Here is a 14,943-nt window from a genome sequence, read left to right as displayed (position 1 = left end):
CATTTGCCCACCATAAGGTCTGCATTCTTCTCAGTGGGTTTTGAAATGTTTGGCATTTATACAGCCTGGAATGTGAGATGCTTGAAGCCCTAAAGAACTCAACGGGGAATTACAGTAGTGGCCTGACAAACACATAGCTGTTAAAGAAGCAGTCCGATTACTGCAACTCCATACCCAGCACTGTTTGTAAGGCTCACATGAATTCAAGGCTCAGATCAGCAAATCAACACAGTATATGAGATGTTCATCAGACGCAGATACTCAATAAAGAGTTTTGGTGATTTTTTTTTCCCCCCAGGGCTAAAGTGTTTTCTATTTCTGCCCAGCCAAAAGAAACAAATTTAAACATGGTTACCAATGCAGCCCACTGCACTGACAGCTCCAGATTTGACTCAGGAATTCCCTTCAAGTTTGCCATAATCGTAAAAATGAGAATGTTTTGCAGAACTTGTCACTCAGGGAAACAATTTGCAACACGTCACTTAGAGGGCAGGAAGATACAAGAGAAACTACTGACTCTTCCAGTGTTGTTACTGCTTTTCATAGAATCACAGAATGGCCTGGGTTGAAAAGGACCACAATGATCATCCCGTTTCAACCCCCTGCTATGTGCAGGATCACCAACCACCAGACCAGGCTGCCCAGAGCCACATCCAGCCTGGCCTTGAATGCCTCCAGGGATGGGGCATCCACAACCTCCTTGGGCAACCTGTGCCAGTGCATCACCTCTAGTTTTTCTTCACCTCCATGTGGAAAAACTTCCTCCTAATATCCAACCTAAACCTCCCCTGACTCAGTTTAAAACTATTCCCCCTTGTCCTATCACTATCCACCCTTGTAAACTGCCATCAAACAGCTTTCATTTGTGAGTGACACTAGATGATATATGTACCAGCAGACAATAAAGAAACAGGCAAGTCTGCAGAATTCAAGACCTAGAAAAAAGGAAAAAGAAGAGGAAGAACTGCTTGGATATGATGCTTTTCTATCTTATCCCCCCCTTGTTTGGTGATATCACACTACAACGCAGTCTTCCTCCAGTCTTTAGTCTATTGCCAACCAACCACCACTGCCCCTCTTACAGGAGGGAAGAAGTAACACACAAGATTCAGAGAGACGCATTTATAAAGCCCTTGTGAAACTTACAAATAAATCAGGCTTAGAGTCTGCTACACAGTATAGGTCTTACTCCAGAGAAAGATCAGCACTCTGTGAAGTAGAATCCCTCAGAACTTACTGTAGACATTCAAAGTACAGCGTTCAGCTGACAAAGCCTCTCTGAACGCAGTGATATAGTATTCCCTTCCCAGACGTTGCTCTGAAGGCACAGCACAGTTCTGCCTTACCTGGGGAGGAGTCTCATAGCACAGCTCAGCTTGGCTCTGGGTCACACCGCCACAGCGATGTAACTCGTGCTAAGACTTTGGCTAAAGACAAACTCATCTCCAGTTAGCGCTGAAAATATTTAATCAGTAAAAGCGACCACACGTTGAAGTAGGTTAAAGCTTTCTAGATGTGTGTGCATCTAGCCTGAACCAGGTGAGCGATAGGAGCCCTTCCAACCCGAGCTAATCTATCATTTCACATTACCAACCATAACTACGGAGTCTAACACAACTTCAAGTCCATTTACCGCAGACAACGCTCTGAGAACAGTATTAAAAATAAAACAAACACCTCAAGCACACGTTTATTCCCTGGGAAAACCCATCAAGCAGAAGGAAGATCGGCTCCCGTGGTATTTTCCACGCATTTCTCCAGCCGTGACCCCGTCCTGCACAGGCTCCGGTGCCTCCGCCGCAGCTGGGGGTGCGCACGCCTTTGTTATTTATTAAAAGCATAACGAGAGCGGTGAATTATTGATGGCTCTCCGCTGGCCGGGCTCGCTCGGTAACACGAACCAAGGGCAGCGGATCGGCTGCGAGGCAGAGGCACGGCAGGCCCGGCCCGAGCCCCCTCGCTGAGCTGCTCTGACAACAATAATAACATTACTACAGCAGCGGGGCTTTGCCCTGCGTGTCACCGAGGAACGCAAACACCGAACAGATGGCAGCCGCCAGTGCGGGCTCCTAGACGGAACGAGCCCACATCTGCCTGCTAAAAGAGCCGGCGATTGCACGGCCGGTCTGAACGCCGCAAGCTCAGCTTCCCCCCACACAGCGCAACAAACTCAGCCCTCAGCCCCCACCGCACACCCTCTGTGCCCCCGCTCCCGGTACCTGCGCCCCGCCAGCCCCAACGGCCGCCGCCGCTCCGCGTCCCTCGGCCAACATGGGGGGCGGGCGCTGGGCCGCCCTCACGCATGCTCCCCGCCGCCGCCCCGCCCGCTGGGAGGGGAGTAGGTGCGCGCCCTCCGCCGGGCTGGGGTTGGATTCAGGATGGTGGAGGCGGCCTCCAAGGGGGGAGATAGCGTCAAATGAGAGGCAGCGCCCTCACACCGCCATGGCCGAGCGCCTTGAGCGCGGTTTAGTGCCGCGCTGAGGGGATTGGTGCGAATAGTGAAGGGCGCTTCGTGAGGAGACGGCCCCACAACTTGAGGAAGGAGCCATCGGCGTCTCTGTGCTCCTCAGCCAGGCACCCTCCAGATGATGCTTTCTATACATTTAAAAGCAGTAGGCAAAGTGTTGGAAAGCTGGTATAAATAAGACTCCATTTTGCTCCAAAAGCAATGCCTCCTATTTATTTCCATACATAGTACCACCAGTGCAAAGAGTACGATAACACTGTTTGGTAAAGCAGTTTCTCAGCGACAACACGCTATTTTTGAGCAGTCACCACCATTAGCTGTTCATTGAGGAACAAGAGCCTGCATGCCATCCACTGCCTCACCATCCTCACATCAACTCTTTAGTCTCCATAAGCATTCAGCAAGCATCGATGAATGTCAGTGGGCGCCATTTTCCTCACACGGAGGAATATAATGACACACCTTTGATCAATCTGCACTTCCATGCCAGATGCCATTCTGTCACATTGCCCTTCTGCTGCCATCTGTCACATGGCAACAACATGAAATGGGATATTAGTGAGAAGGTTTGATCTCTACTGCTGTACCACCAACATCCACCTGTGGCATCATGAGCCAACATAATAAAATAGGAGGCATTACTTTCAGAACACCCCATGTAGTTCACCCATAAGTGTTTCATGTAACAGCAGTATCTGTTTCACTCTGTGCTTTGATCGTGGTTAGTGCAGCTGAACTGAAACATGTGTCTCAGTGATGAGAAACTCAAGCAAAAAATGCACGTAAACAAGGTCTTGTCCCAATCATCAGTCAAGAATCCAGGCCGCGTTCTTTTCAATAATTGAAATGTTAATTGGCTTGACAGCCTTCTACTGAATGTGAAAGAATCCTGTTTGACCAGTCCTGCAGGACACAGCCTCAGACAAATCATATTCTCTGCGATGCATTAACTACTGTATCCAACAAGTAAAATCTTCACTTAGGGCAAAATGAGATGACGAGATGAGAAAGACAGCGTCAAAAGAGAAACACTGATGGCATTCATCACAAAGTAGATTTATTAACCATAAACGGTAATATATTCCAAACCACTTTTCAGTGTGTAAATCTACACAAGGGGCTCAGACAGCAAAAATGGTCTTCAGAGAATCATCACCCACAGCTTATCTGGATGTAATTGGAAAACAGCAGTGCAAAGAGCAGAGTACTCGAATAGCAGTATAACCTGAAGGTTGTTGCAAAAAACCTCATAGAATGGGGATTTTCAGCTTGAAGAGCTCCAACCTTTAAAATGATTTAATTTTCTAATATTGCCATGCAATAGAACCCACGCGGTGCTATCAGAACACAGGTCTGCCTAATTAGAAGATGTGGCAGGAAGTTCATTAAAACAGGATTGCAAGGGAGACGGTGACAAGTGTAATCAGAAGTTGAAAACAATGTATTAAGACATAGCAAATGGACAAGAGTCTATAATTAGGGTCTGTAATCCTATAGTTCTTAATCCTGTACATGACTGTACTTGGCATGACGATCTGCTGTCTTAACCAGATTAGACATCTTGCATTTCAAGAAATAAAAGCAATACTCTTCCAAAGACATTTGACTGCGCTAAAATTAATCACCAACAGATTTATTTTGTCAGGGCATTCCTGTATTATGCTGTATGTAGTCAGACAGCGTCAAACTACAGAAACGGTGGTTAAAATGAAAAGCTGAAACCATTTTGATTAAATTCAGAGACAGAAAAAGGAAGAGTAAATTCCCCCCCCCCCCCAGAAATACCTCTCAAGGTATTTTACCAAGGTGGTAACAGCCAGGGAAGGATGTTTAGTTAAGGCAACCCAAAACAATGCACCAGCAAATCCTGGTGACCTGGGAGCTTAAATGGAGCCCCTGAGCTTCTTTCTATACAAGGAGAAGGTGCCTGGCTAAGAGCTCCAGCTAAGTCTGATCAGGGCAATAAGTCCTATTTGTTTCCTTAAGGAGCTTGGCAATGAGAGAAACTAGAAGTCCTGTTCAAAATAAAAGTGCACATCCCCCTTGTTTTCAATGAACAGTGTTGCTGATAGAAAGTGATGAGTGTACAGATTAAGCTTTGGTGGGACAGTATATGCCATGGAGGCTGTCTCTGATTAAAAAGATTTAATCTGACAGGACTATTCAACAAAACCACCCAATGCATAGTATGTGGAAGACAGACTTTGCTGGAAGTGGGTTGTTTCTGAAGACCACTAATATATGCTGTTCCCACCAAATCTCTTCATTCTGCTTATTAAATCAATTCACGTGCCCCAAAAGGGATGTCTCAAACATTTCACAAGTAGATAAAGCAGATAAACTTTACTCACTTGTGGTGCTCCCTGCTATTTTCTTTCATTGGTTTTTAATATTGAATAAACTGTAATCTTAACTTCAGGTTCAAACAAGATGTCATAAAACAATCAAAACAATAAACTCAAGCAAACCAGCGCATGAACCTACTGATAGAAGTCTCACATAATTCTAATCCCATAATGGTGAAAAGGAAGAAAGAAAGTTCTGCTGTGTACAAAAAAGGTACGGACTACAAATATTCTCTATTGTAAAGATTTGTTTTCCTTCTACTAGTTCAAATGAAACAGTGCTGGCAGTTTTGCAACCACAGAACAGTGAACTCCCCAGTCTGGTGTATCTCCTCAGTATTTGGAATGCAGGTATAACTGGTACACTGGCAAAAATAAGTATCAAGCTTATGGAGCCTTAAAGTGACTTAAATGATTATCTCCTTGCTACTTTCTCTGATTCAAGTCGTATAACATGATATCTGTAATTTTATTCAAATTTAAACACACGTATACACAGGAAGAATAGCAGCAAGTAGACAAGGTGGATGTTAACTGTTGATGCTAACTGCTGCTGAAACTCTTTCTTCAGACTTCCAAGGGCAGAGATCACACAGCCTCCCTAAGCAATGCATGCCAGTTCCAAACTATCCTCAAGTTAGATTTCCTGAAGTCTAACCTAGTCTCCTTTGCTTCAGCATGAGACAAGAGATAATGGGCTTATCTCAGTGGTTAACAGAAGCAGCAGTCTTTAGTCAGTTTGATGGCATCATCCATCCTCTATGTTTTCTTGAAGACTAAACACAGTTATTTTAATCCTATCTCATGGCTCATGGTTTTTAGACCAGCAATTGTTTTTATTATTCCCTCTGAGCTTCTTTCTATTGGACATCATTGTAAAAGAGTGGCACTCAAGTCTGTGTACAGCACTCCAGCTGAGGTCTGAACAGCACTAACTACTATGTCACGTCTGCTTCTATATCCCAGCAAAAGCCTTGCTTTTTCCCCCTTTGGTAGCAGAATGCTGCTTAGCCAGTCCTTGTCCTGTTTATGTGTGATTGGACTTATGAACGCACTTCTATGTCCATTGATTCTTTCTGAACCCTAATCACATTCTGAAACAATAAGTTCTCATTTTTAAGGGTACAAAGCAAGTAATAAGCAACAAGGATTACAAGAAATTTTCTCCTCTGAGCAGTTTGCAGTTGTCCACTTTGACCATAAGACTGATTCTGCAAACAAGTTCCTGGGCTAAGCAGATTCTTCTGTTGCCTATATAACAAATAGTGCCTGTAGGTTTTTTGAAGTTGCTTATAAATGTAATTCAATACTAAACGGAAGGAATGAAAAAGCTGTAGTGGCCTCACCAACTTATGTAAGGACTGACATGTGGTCTCATTTATCTTTAGAAGCAAGCCAGGGACAGATCGTGAGTGCAATTATAAATAGTAAAACATGTTCATCCCCTGTTGGAAAATGGCAAAGATGCCAAACCTGAGCTTAGAAATCAGACAGTAAAAATATGAAGGGCGTTTTCACCTGGAAGTTTACCCTGTGAACGCCTAACAAACTTCATAGTCCTGGTAAATCATAGAATCATAGAATAGATTAGGTTGGAAGAGACCTTAAAGGCCACCCAGTTCCAACCCCCTGCCATGGGCAGGGTTGCCATCCTCCAGATCAGGCTGTCCAGGACCCCATCCAACCTGGTCTTGAACACCTGCGGGAAGGCATTCTTAGTCTCCAGATCATTCTCTGAATGTCTTCTGTCTCATGTTTCTGTCTCATTCAGTCAGACATACAAATCCGTCTGCCCAAGATGGAACTGAAGAAAATCTTACACTCGCAGTTGCATTTGGTGGCAACATGTCTACATTTTGGTTTGAGTCTCCCTGTAATGAAGAGTCTAGATTCAGTCATCAGTTGCAGCAGTGTGGTTCAGTCACACATCTACCAACGGCAATATGTTGCACCAGTGTTGCTTTACACTATTCATTACTGCACAGTGCATTTCTCTTCAGGTTGTATGCTAATCTGGATCCTCATTCTCATGAATTATTTTTCACATTCATGAAGAGTTTGTGGTTTTTTTTTTTCAAAGAATCAGTGAAGTTGCTCTATTAAATTGGAGGAATACAAGGGTTCATTTATACTATAACACCATATTGTTAATTCTTACATGGTATTATTTATTATTATTATTATTTCCATGTGGAGAACAAGAGTTTCCATTTGCTGCTCTCAGGGACTTAGCACGATCCACTGAAAACCTGGCTTCTGGTTGGAAAAGACCTCCAAGATCACCCAGTCCAACCATTCACCTACCACCAGTATTTCACACTAACCTATGTCCCTTAGCACAACATCTACACATTTCTTGAGCAGCTCGTGTGTCAGTCACTCCACCACCTCCCTGGGCAGCCCATTCCAGTGGCTGACCATTCTTTCAGAAGTATGCTTACATGTTATAATTGGTCCTCTTGCAAAGTAATGGTACTGACTTCAAACTATTAGCATTCCTTGACCAACCCACACAGCCTGTTCCAGATGTACAGCAGCACTCCTGAGCAGCAAACCTGAAGTCAAGAAAAATCTGACCTATTCAGTCCAGGTACTGGATTTTGAATCCAGTTCCTAGTCACCTTACTCCCAGCTGCTTTGTCAGTCCCATCTCTGTCTGACAGCTCCCATGCCATGAGTTTGCTTTTGTGGGTGTGCACTCCTCCTAGAAATAAAGGGATTGTTGAGACTGACAGCAATCTCAGTGATAACAATAATTCTCATGCCAAACTCAGCACTACTACATTAAAAAAATGATGTTTATTTCGTTTCAAGGAGGTTGCAAATGAAGTGTTTCTGAACATGGTTTTGTGGGACTCAGAATTAATCTGTCAGGGCAGCCAGTTTTATCCTGCAGACAAATTCATTTGTAATCCTCTGAAATATTCTACCATGTGACTTCCAGAGATAAAACAGCCTGCTTTATAGTGTATTTCCGCAGCCCACACTGAGTGATGCTAAGTATGGCGGTATCTCTCTCACTAGATTAACTTTAATTATTGCCATTTCTCTCATGAAAGTGACTGTAAGATATGAAAGCAGCTCTCTACATCTTCCTTCTAAGGTCAGAGGACATTTTATGTTAATTTGTTCATTTGTTTAAGACAGGAATTCCAGCAGCTAGTGACAGTAAGTAGAAAAATAAAGCAAAACCCAATCCATTCTCATCTGAGAAAATCTGACAGCAGCTTCTTTAATATTGCTCCCTTCCCAACTGTCTAATTATTCACTTCCTTTCAATGAAAGGATTCTTTCATGTCGTTCAGACCACATTTTTGCCTAGTTATTATGGCATTTCTTTGGATATTGGCATAACGTGTTGTTGTTACAGATACTGACATGTTTGCTTGAAGATTCACTAACACACGACATGAATCAGTCCTTCTTGCAGAAATGTTCCAATCTAGAAGGAAAACCAAAAGGAAAGCAGTGGGAAAAAAAGAGGAGCAGAAAGCACAAAGAAATGAGACAATTGGTATATGATAGATTTTTACCCTCTGCTTCACTGACCTTGTTAAACACCTGCTGATGGTATCAGCAGAAACCCGTCTAATTATGCAGTGCAAAAATGTTTTTGTCCTTGCATGGTTTATGTATGTCCAAAACACATCAAGAGAACATGGATGTGAAATATATCATTCTTAGTGACTGTCGGTGGAGCTGTACATTTAGAGGAGCTTTTGACAATTGTTATTGCAGATGAGACTCTCAACTTTCTGTCTTCCATGTATCCTTTTAAGGCCAAAGGACATCTTATGCTCGTATTTAGAAATATGCTGTATTCAAACAGGATTTCTTGTTATCTTCCATATGATACCTGTTAAAAATAGAAAAGGTGTGAGTATCTTAAACAAAGTATTACACGCTAATCAACCATGTCCTGAAGGTATCTTCATTTGGACTAAAGATCTGAAATAAGATGGTATATCAGTTTTAAAAGGTATGCAAAGTTTGCAAAAATCATTTCTTAACTACATAGGTGAAACACTTAGTGGTTTCAAGTGTAAAGATCACTGGAACTCTAGCAATAATTTGCAGGTCCTTACTCATTATGATGAGATGTTAAGAGTTTACTATAAAACTTCATCTGTAGCAGTGCACTGTTACATTTAGAAATCTTATATATGAAGATGAACACGCAGAAGCGGTTACACAGTAGAGTGGGGACAGTAAAAATACAAATCCTTACAGAAGTCTTCCTTATTTATTCCTCTGAATACACATATGTATTTATTTCCCCTGTTACACTGTACATATCATCAGCCTGATAGCCAGTTAGTTAGTTTGCAGCCTGTCTATCTGAGCACAATATAACGTATTAACAGAAGAGCTGAGGTGTAAGACTGCCATACAGTTTACAGTAAAGTTAAGTTCCCCACTCACTCGTGCTGTCACAGATGCTGACAGTGGCAAGAGAAGGCAGTGAGTTCATTAAACAGGGGCTCTGCAGGGGCAGCCACGAGCAGCACTCTCCCCTTCTCACCTTCTTCTACATTCAGGCTGATTGAAGCAACCTGGGCCAGGGACAGCCTCAAGGTGTGGCCTCGCCAGTTCCAAATATGGGGGGTAGAGGCTACCAAAATATTATGGTCAGCAAAAACAAACAAACAAACAAAAAACTCTCCATGTTTTAAGTCCAAGTAATTATCTTAACAGCGACCTTAGAAGATCCCCGTCGTTAGGAGTTTTCTGGCAGAGGGCAGTCGCTGTAATAGGATCGGGCAGCATGTTCCCTTATGCCAAGTCACCAAATGCTAAAATGATTTGTCATCTTTCACCGCAGGCCACTGCCTGAAACACACATGCTCCAGTCTCATGTCTCACCCACTTTGACATCAAAGTGTCTTCCTCCTGCAGCTGCCAATGAGAAGAAAGGCAAACAATGACAGCGAGTCATTTGCATTCAGAGAGAGTTTTAATTAAATAAGTGCTCTTGGATAGTTTTGTGCCTTATAATGGGGCTGAGGCAGGGGGAAAGATCTTTCATCATAAAATGTATTAAGTCTATAAATCTCACTTACTCTGTCCTCCTGTGACTTTTTTTATTTATTTCATAGTCACATTATTCCATTCTCCATAGAGATTTATGTCAGAGTTTTATGACATCTCCTGGGCTTTCAGTCTGTCACCTTTTACAACTGCCTCTTAATGCCACGAGTCATTAAAGAAGGAGTTCATCTCATTTTGCAGAGGGGAAAAGGGGGAGAATTTCCCTCCAGCCACACAAAGGCTGTTGTGAATAGGTTCACAGAGCCTGGTAGGACTTCATATAACATCAACTACTCCTGTTTTGAGGAATGGGTGATTTCTGCAGTGTTCCCAGCTGTTCTGATTTCCCAATTCCAAGCAGCAGGTCAGCAAGAAAACAGCAATGAGCCCCAGGGGGTGATCCAGAAGCAGTCATGGCACAACCCCCATTTTGTCCCAGATTTGCCCAGGTTTGCCCAGGTTATCCAGTCTTCCTGTTTAGGTGCAGTCCGTACCATTCCCTAATGTTCTCCGCAGGGCTAGGCAAATCTTTAAAGGTCACAGCGGAAAATGCTCCTTGCCTGTCCCACTTTGGGACAGGAAGTAAAATGAAGAAAACGGGAGGTGCCAGCCAAGCCACGGCAAGACTCTGCACCCAAATGAAAGGGGTCCTTCCGACGGCAACCGGCGTTATAATTATAGACTAGAAAAGAGCAAGATCAGCAGCTGCCGCTGCTTGCGTTTGTTCCCTGTGTAACTGACAGGACAGAGGACTTGGCAAAAACAGCCTTCCAGAAGTGGAAAGTCATTTTAACCCCTGTGCTTGTCAGTCCTCTCTTCCCGGGACTGGGTGGAAGCAATTCCCTGCTCCAGGTTACGGGACGACAGCAGCCCAAGGGGATCTCCGTGTGGGACATCAGAACAGGAGGAAGGGTCTGGGATTTGCCTTTGTGCCTGGATTGCCAGATCCACGCAGCAGGTCAGTGGGCACAGAGCGTGCTCGGCGTGCTTTCATATTTGGTCAGCGCAAATCTCTCTCTCTCTCGCTTGTTTTCTCTAATATAGCGTACTCTCATATATCAGATAACACAATGACAAGGAGTAGGTCTGTGCAGAGGCGCTCTTTATTTATATGTTCTGTAATGTCCCTTTAATGGTCAGTTAGGGAGTACTGATTGCTGTTATTTTTTACTGTGGTTTCTCTCTGAACACTAATGCATCCTGAAATTCTCAGCCAGGCAAAAAACCCATTTACATTTGGTCTCAGTATCAGTAGGGGAAAAAAAAATCTTTTTATTTTTAGGCACTTATGGCTCAAGGCTTCTGATGATCTGAGCAAAAGTGAAATGCTTTATAACTCACGTTTCAGTCCAGGCTGGAGAAAGTTTTCTGAGCCAAAGGAACAGCAATGTCACAGATGTGAGCCAATGCATCTACTAGCACAAAAGTTGTATAACTTGTGTCATGTCATCAAAACCCTCAGATCCAAACCAGCAGAAAGCCTAGCCCTGTATCTGCTGATGATGGCAGGGCAATGCGATTGATAGGAAAGTCCATAGCAGCCGTTACTGTGGTGTCTGATCCAAAGCTCCGTCCCTCCATGCCCCAGCCAAGATAGGCAGGAATGTGCTGGAGGCGTTGGGATCCTTTGCTCTTCCTGTCAGACTCAGCTTTAGCTTTTTAATTTCCTGTTATCCTGAGTAACACTGAAAATACTCTCAGGCAAATGCTGCCCATGCCCATGAGTTGAGACCACCAGACAGGAGTCAGCCATAGTGCCAAGATTTACATGAGAATTTGCCATGTAAATGTGGGTGTGCTTTACCCCGGTGAGAGTAGCTGTTCATGGAGGAAAAACACAAGTGTAGACTTAAATCTATGCTTTGTGGTGTTGTGAGATCTAACCAGGCAGGCATGTTGCTGTCTGTCATGGCTTCCTATAGTCCAAAGCGATCTTCAGTCACCTAACATGACCTAATGTATATTTTAGGACACTACATTTCACTGTGAATCCCCTGTATGAACCCAATGAGAAATGTTTCAGTAAAGCAATTGCTTAGCAGGAACAGAAAATGCAGAGTGTTTCAGGTCAGGAAAGGAAAGAAAACAAAGGCACTGCAGCCTGAAACTTCTGTAAGAGTCCCACTTATATTTGCCCCATTCCATAGGCAGAAATAAAACTTTGGTGGTATCGAACACCTCCTAAACTCATGTGAAGATTTTCTGCTCACAGCCAAGGGCTTCAAACAAATTGCTAGGAGAGACGGCAGGAATCTGAGTAAGTGAAATGTGGCCTCTGGAATTAAGCAGACACACGGCAGAAAAACCACCTCTCCCAGTTTAACAAAGGGGAAAATATTTAATCTGGAACCCTGTTACCATCACAGCTCTGCAGCTGTAGCCAAAATCCACCCCTTAGGCATTTCCAGGTAGAAGTTACTGCAGGTCCTCAGAGGAGGTGAACCCAATTTGTCCAGATAACTACTGCTAATTTTTGGCACCATGCAGTCACTGATGCTTCAGAGGAAAGCCAAGGAAGACACGCTACATACACAGATCTCAGTGATGGGGAGGGAAGTTGGGGAAGAAACACAGCCCTGTGCCCAGTTCAAGGCAGTGGAGGTGATGGTGGTTTCTGATCCCTATAGGCAGAAACAGCTGTGGGTTTGATGTGGATCACTGTCTTCCTGCACAGCTGCAGTCCTTTTTCCACCATGTCCATGACAGAGGGGAATGAACACAAAATTTCCTGGATACCTTGACACCAGAGGAGACCACTTCCAATGTTTGATTGCCTCCTCTGTCAAGAATTTATCTTTTACTTCAGACTGTATTTGTCTGACTTCTCCTTCTGTTCCCTGCTCCTTGCAAGGGTACCAGCCCAGCTATAAGTCATCACATTATCAGATATCTTGTCAATATCTGTGCCTCTTTACAGTTCCATTATGAGCTGTGGGTAGAAGGGTAGAAGGATGCTTCACTATAATTTTTGAACACAGAGTTTGTCTTTCACAGGCAAGGGCAGAATTCTACAGCAATCTCAGGACACTCAGTGTGCACTGACAATGTTTTCCTACCCTATTCCTACCCTATAGCTTAGCCACAGGCTTTTCTCCATGCCCATAAAGCCCTGTTTCTGCTCACAAACGGAGATCTCTACTTCCATTTTCTTAAATGTTGCATCCTGACCACAGGCTTCCCAGCAGAAGGGCTGCTTGCTGCTTGCCAGGCAGTCAGCTTGGCTCCCAAGATGAACTTTCTGGAGTTCAATGACAACAACAATGAAATTGAAAGGGATGTGCCAAGTCCTAGAAGCAGAAAAGCTATCATTTGGATGCTAGGGAATAAAAGCTATGCTACTCAAAAAAAAAAAAAAGAAAGAAAAAAAAACACCAAAAAAACAAAAATCTCAGAGCCCAGGCTGGCAAACTCAAGCAGACATTCGGCACATGGGAACAGACAGTCTGTCAGTAATAGGAGGCTTATGGTGTCTTTTCTCTGCTGATTCCCCGATAAGTAAAAGAAAAAGTGGCACTTTTACAGCTGAATGTTAATGGCCTGTTTTTATGCTCTGCTCTGCATAGGAGATGTAGCCAAACTGCATTAAATACTATCTAGCAATCAATTAACTGTGGGTTCATATTTTGTTCTGAGAGTCAATGACCTACACTGGCACCAAGAAAATACAGACAAGAACCACATTTAGGCGAGTGTCTACGTGATAACTACTTTGAGGCTTTGCGCTTGTCTTGTTTGCTCCCTTTCTTAAGTGCTGTACAAAACTGCTGTCATCCATATTTGGAGTTTTCTGTAAGCACATAAAAGCTGCTGTAGCATCACTACGTTTGGTAAGCAAGGATGAACACCAGAGCGTATTTACCTGTGCGCTTTTGGCACTGCTTTAATTAGGCTGTGGGCCTGAGCAACCTCGTGGCTCTTTGCATGGCCGTGCAATGCCAAAGCAGAGTGGTGAGCGTGTCTGGCTGCCAAGGAGCAAAATAACAGGGCTCCCCAGCCACCCTCAGCTGCTGTCGTGACTGTTAATGAAAGAGGCTGCCTCCAGATCTCATTTGCTTCTCGATGACCATAATTACCAAAGCCAGCTAAAAATAATGGCTGGGGAGGAAGGGGCATTTGTGAATTTCAGCTTTGCTTCTGTTGCTGGAACGCTGCAAAAATTTCAAGCAAATTTACTTTCTTTTCTGTGCTTGCACCAGAATGGAGCAAACTGTGTAGTACACAAAGGCTTTGGAGGTGTGATACATCCCTTCTGGCACTGCCGCTGCCACCCAAGGTTTGGCACTGGTTGTGCTTTTGGCCAGTAGCTGAGGCCTTTCCCGAGTGCAGTGCTGCATCCATTGACCCAAAGGCCTCAGCAAGGCACAAAACTGCAACACCTCCACACTTCTCTCTCTTTTTATATATAGAAACATGGCATGTATATCTGTATACATCTAGCATAATATGTGTGTATGTACATGTGTACTTGTGTATCTATCTATACATGGCTGCATTCAGGTTAGGATATGCTGTCTAAAATGTTGTTGGTTTCCTGCTTCTCTTCTACTGTTTCTAGGCTCAGCCTGCCAAGACGATGACAGTCACTTATTCCAGCAAAGTAGCAAATGCCACTTTCTTTGGATTTCACAGATTACTCCTAAAGTGGAAAGGCAGCATCTACAAATTGCTGTACAGAGAATTTATTGTTTTTGCTACCCTTTACACAGCGATAAGTGTATTATACAGGTACACTCTTTCCAATTCACATCTCATTAAATGTTGTACTGAAGTTTCACACTTCATAGCATTAGGCTGATAAGTGAGTTTGGAGGGGGGAGGGAAGGGTACTACAAAGTTGGCTTTTCCTTGGACGTTTCTGATGTCCTCTCATTTCCACATTTACTTTAAAGTTCCATGGGAAGCATGTGGAGTGTAAATAAAATACAGTCTATCCTATTTGAAACATTTAGATGTTGTACTTAGGAACATGGTTTAGCAGGAAAGTATTGGTGATAGGTGGATGGTTGGGCTTGGAGGATCATGGAGGTCTTTTCCAACCTTGGTAATTCTGTGATTCCATGGTTTGACTGAGCTCGGTCCTTTGCCTGTGTTGAACAATTCTTC

At 43.6% G+C, this 14,943-nt stretch overlaps 2 protein-coding genes across 6 annotated transcripts in view; one reads left to right on the top strand and one right to left on the bottom strand.

Moving 5' to 3' along the window:
- Nucleotides 1-2,278, bottom strand: part of RAB3IP (RAB3A interacting protein) — a 28,362-nt gene extending 26,084 nt beyond the window's left edge. For 2 of the 3 annotated variants that reach the window (XM_015856066.3, XM_085536759.1), the window contains exon 1: nt 2,220-2,278. Coding sequence is in view for 1 of the 3 variants with exons in the window: in XM_085536744.1 (XP_085392870.1) it covers nt 1,347-1,363 (17 nt within the window). In the remaining 2 variants the exon portion in view is untranslated. Of the gene's footprint in view, nt 1-1,346; nt 1,451-2,219 lie in introns of those variants that run through there. The other variant, XM_085536744.1, reaches the window with a different exon arrangement.
- Nucleotides 2,279-10,428: 8,150 nt separating this feature from the next.
- The window catches only part of BEST3 (bestrophin 3), a 21,680-nt gene continuing 17,165 nt past the window's right edge, over nt 10,429-14,943 (top strand). For 2 of the 3 annotated variants that reach the window (XM_015856099.3, XM_015856109.3), the window contains exon 1: nt 10,431-10,798. Coding sequence is in view for 1 of the 3 variants with exons in the window: in XM_015856089.3 (XP_015711575.1) it covers nt 14,414-14,565 (152 nt within the window). In the remaining 2 variants the exon portion in view is untranslated. Of the gene's footprint in view, nt 10,799-14,395; nt 14,566-14,943 lie in introns of all 3 variants that reach the window. The other variant, XM_015856089.3, reaches the window with a different exon arrangement.

This window comes from Coturnix japonica, chromosome 1 (assembly GCF_054131305.1).
Source record: "Coturnix japonica strain WE chromosome 1, WE-NBRP24, whole genome shotgun sequence".
Lineage (NCBI taxonomy): Eukaryota > Metazoa > Chordata > Aves > Galliformes > Phasianidae > Coturnix > Coturnix japonica.
Note: the sequence above shows the minus strand (reverse complement) of the source record. Positions and strands in the feature narration are given on the sequence as shown.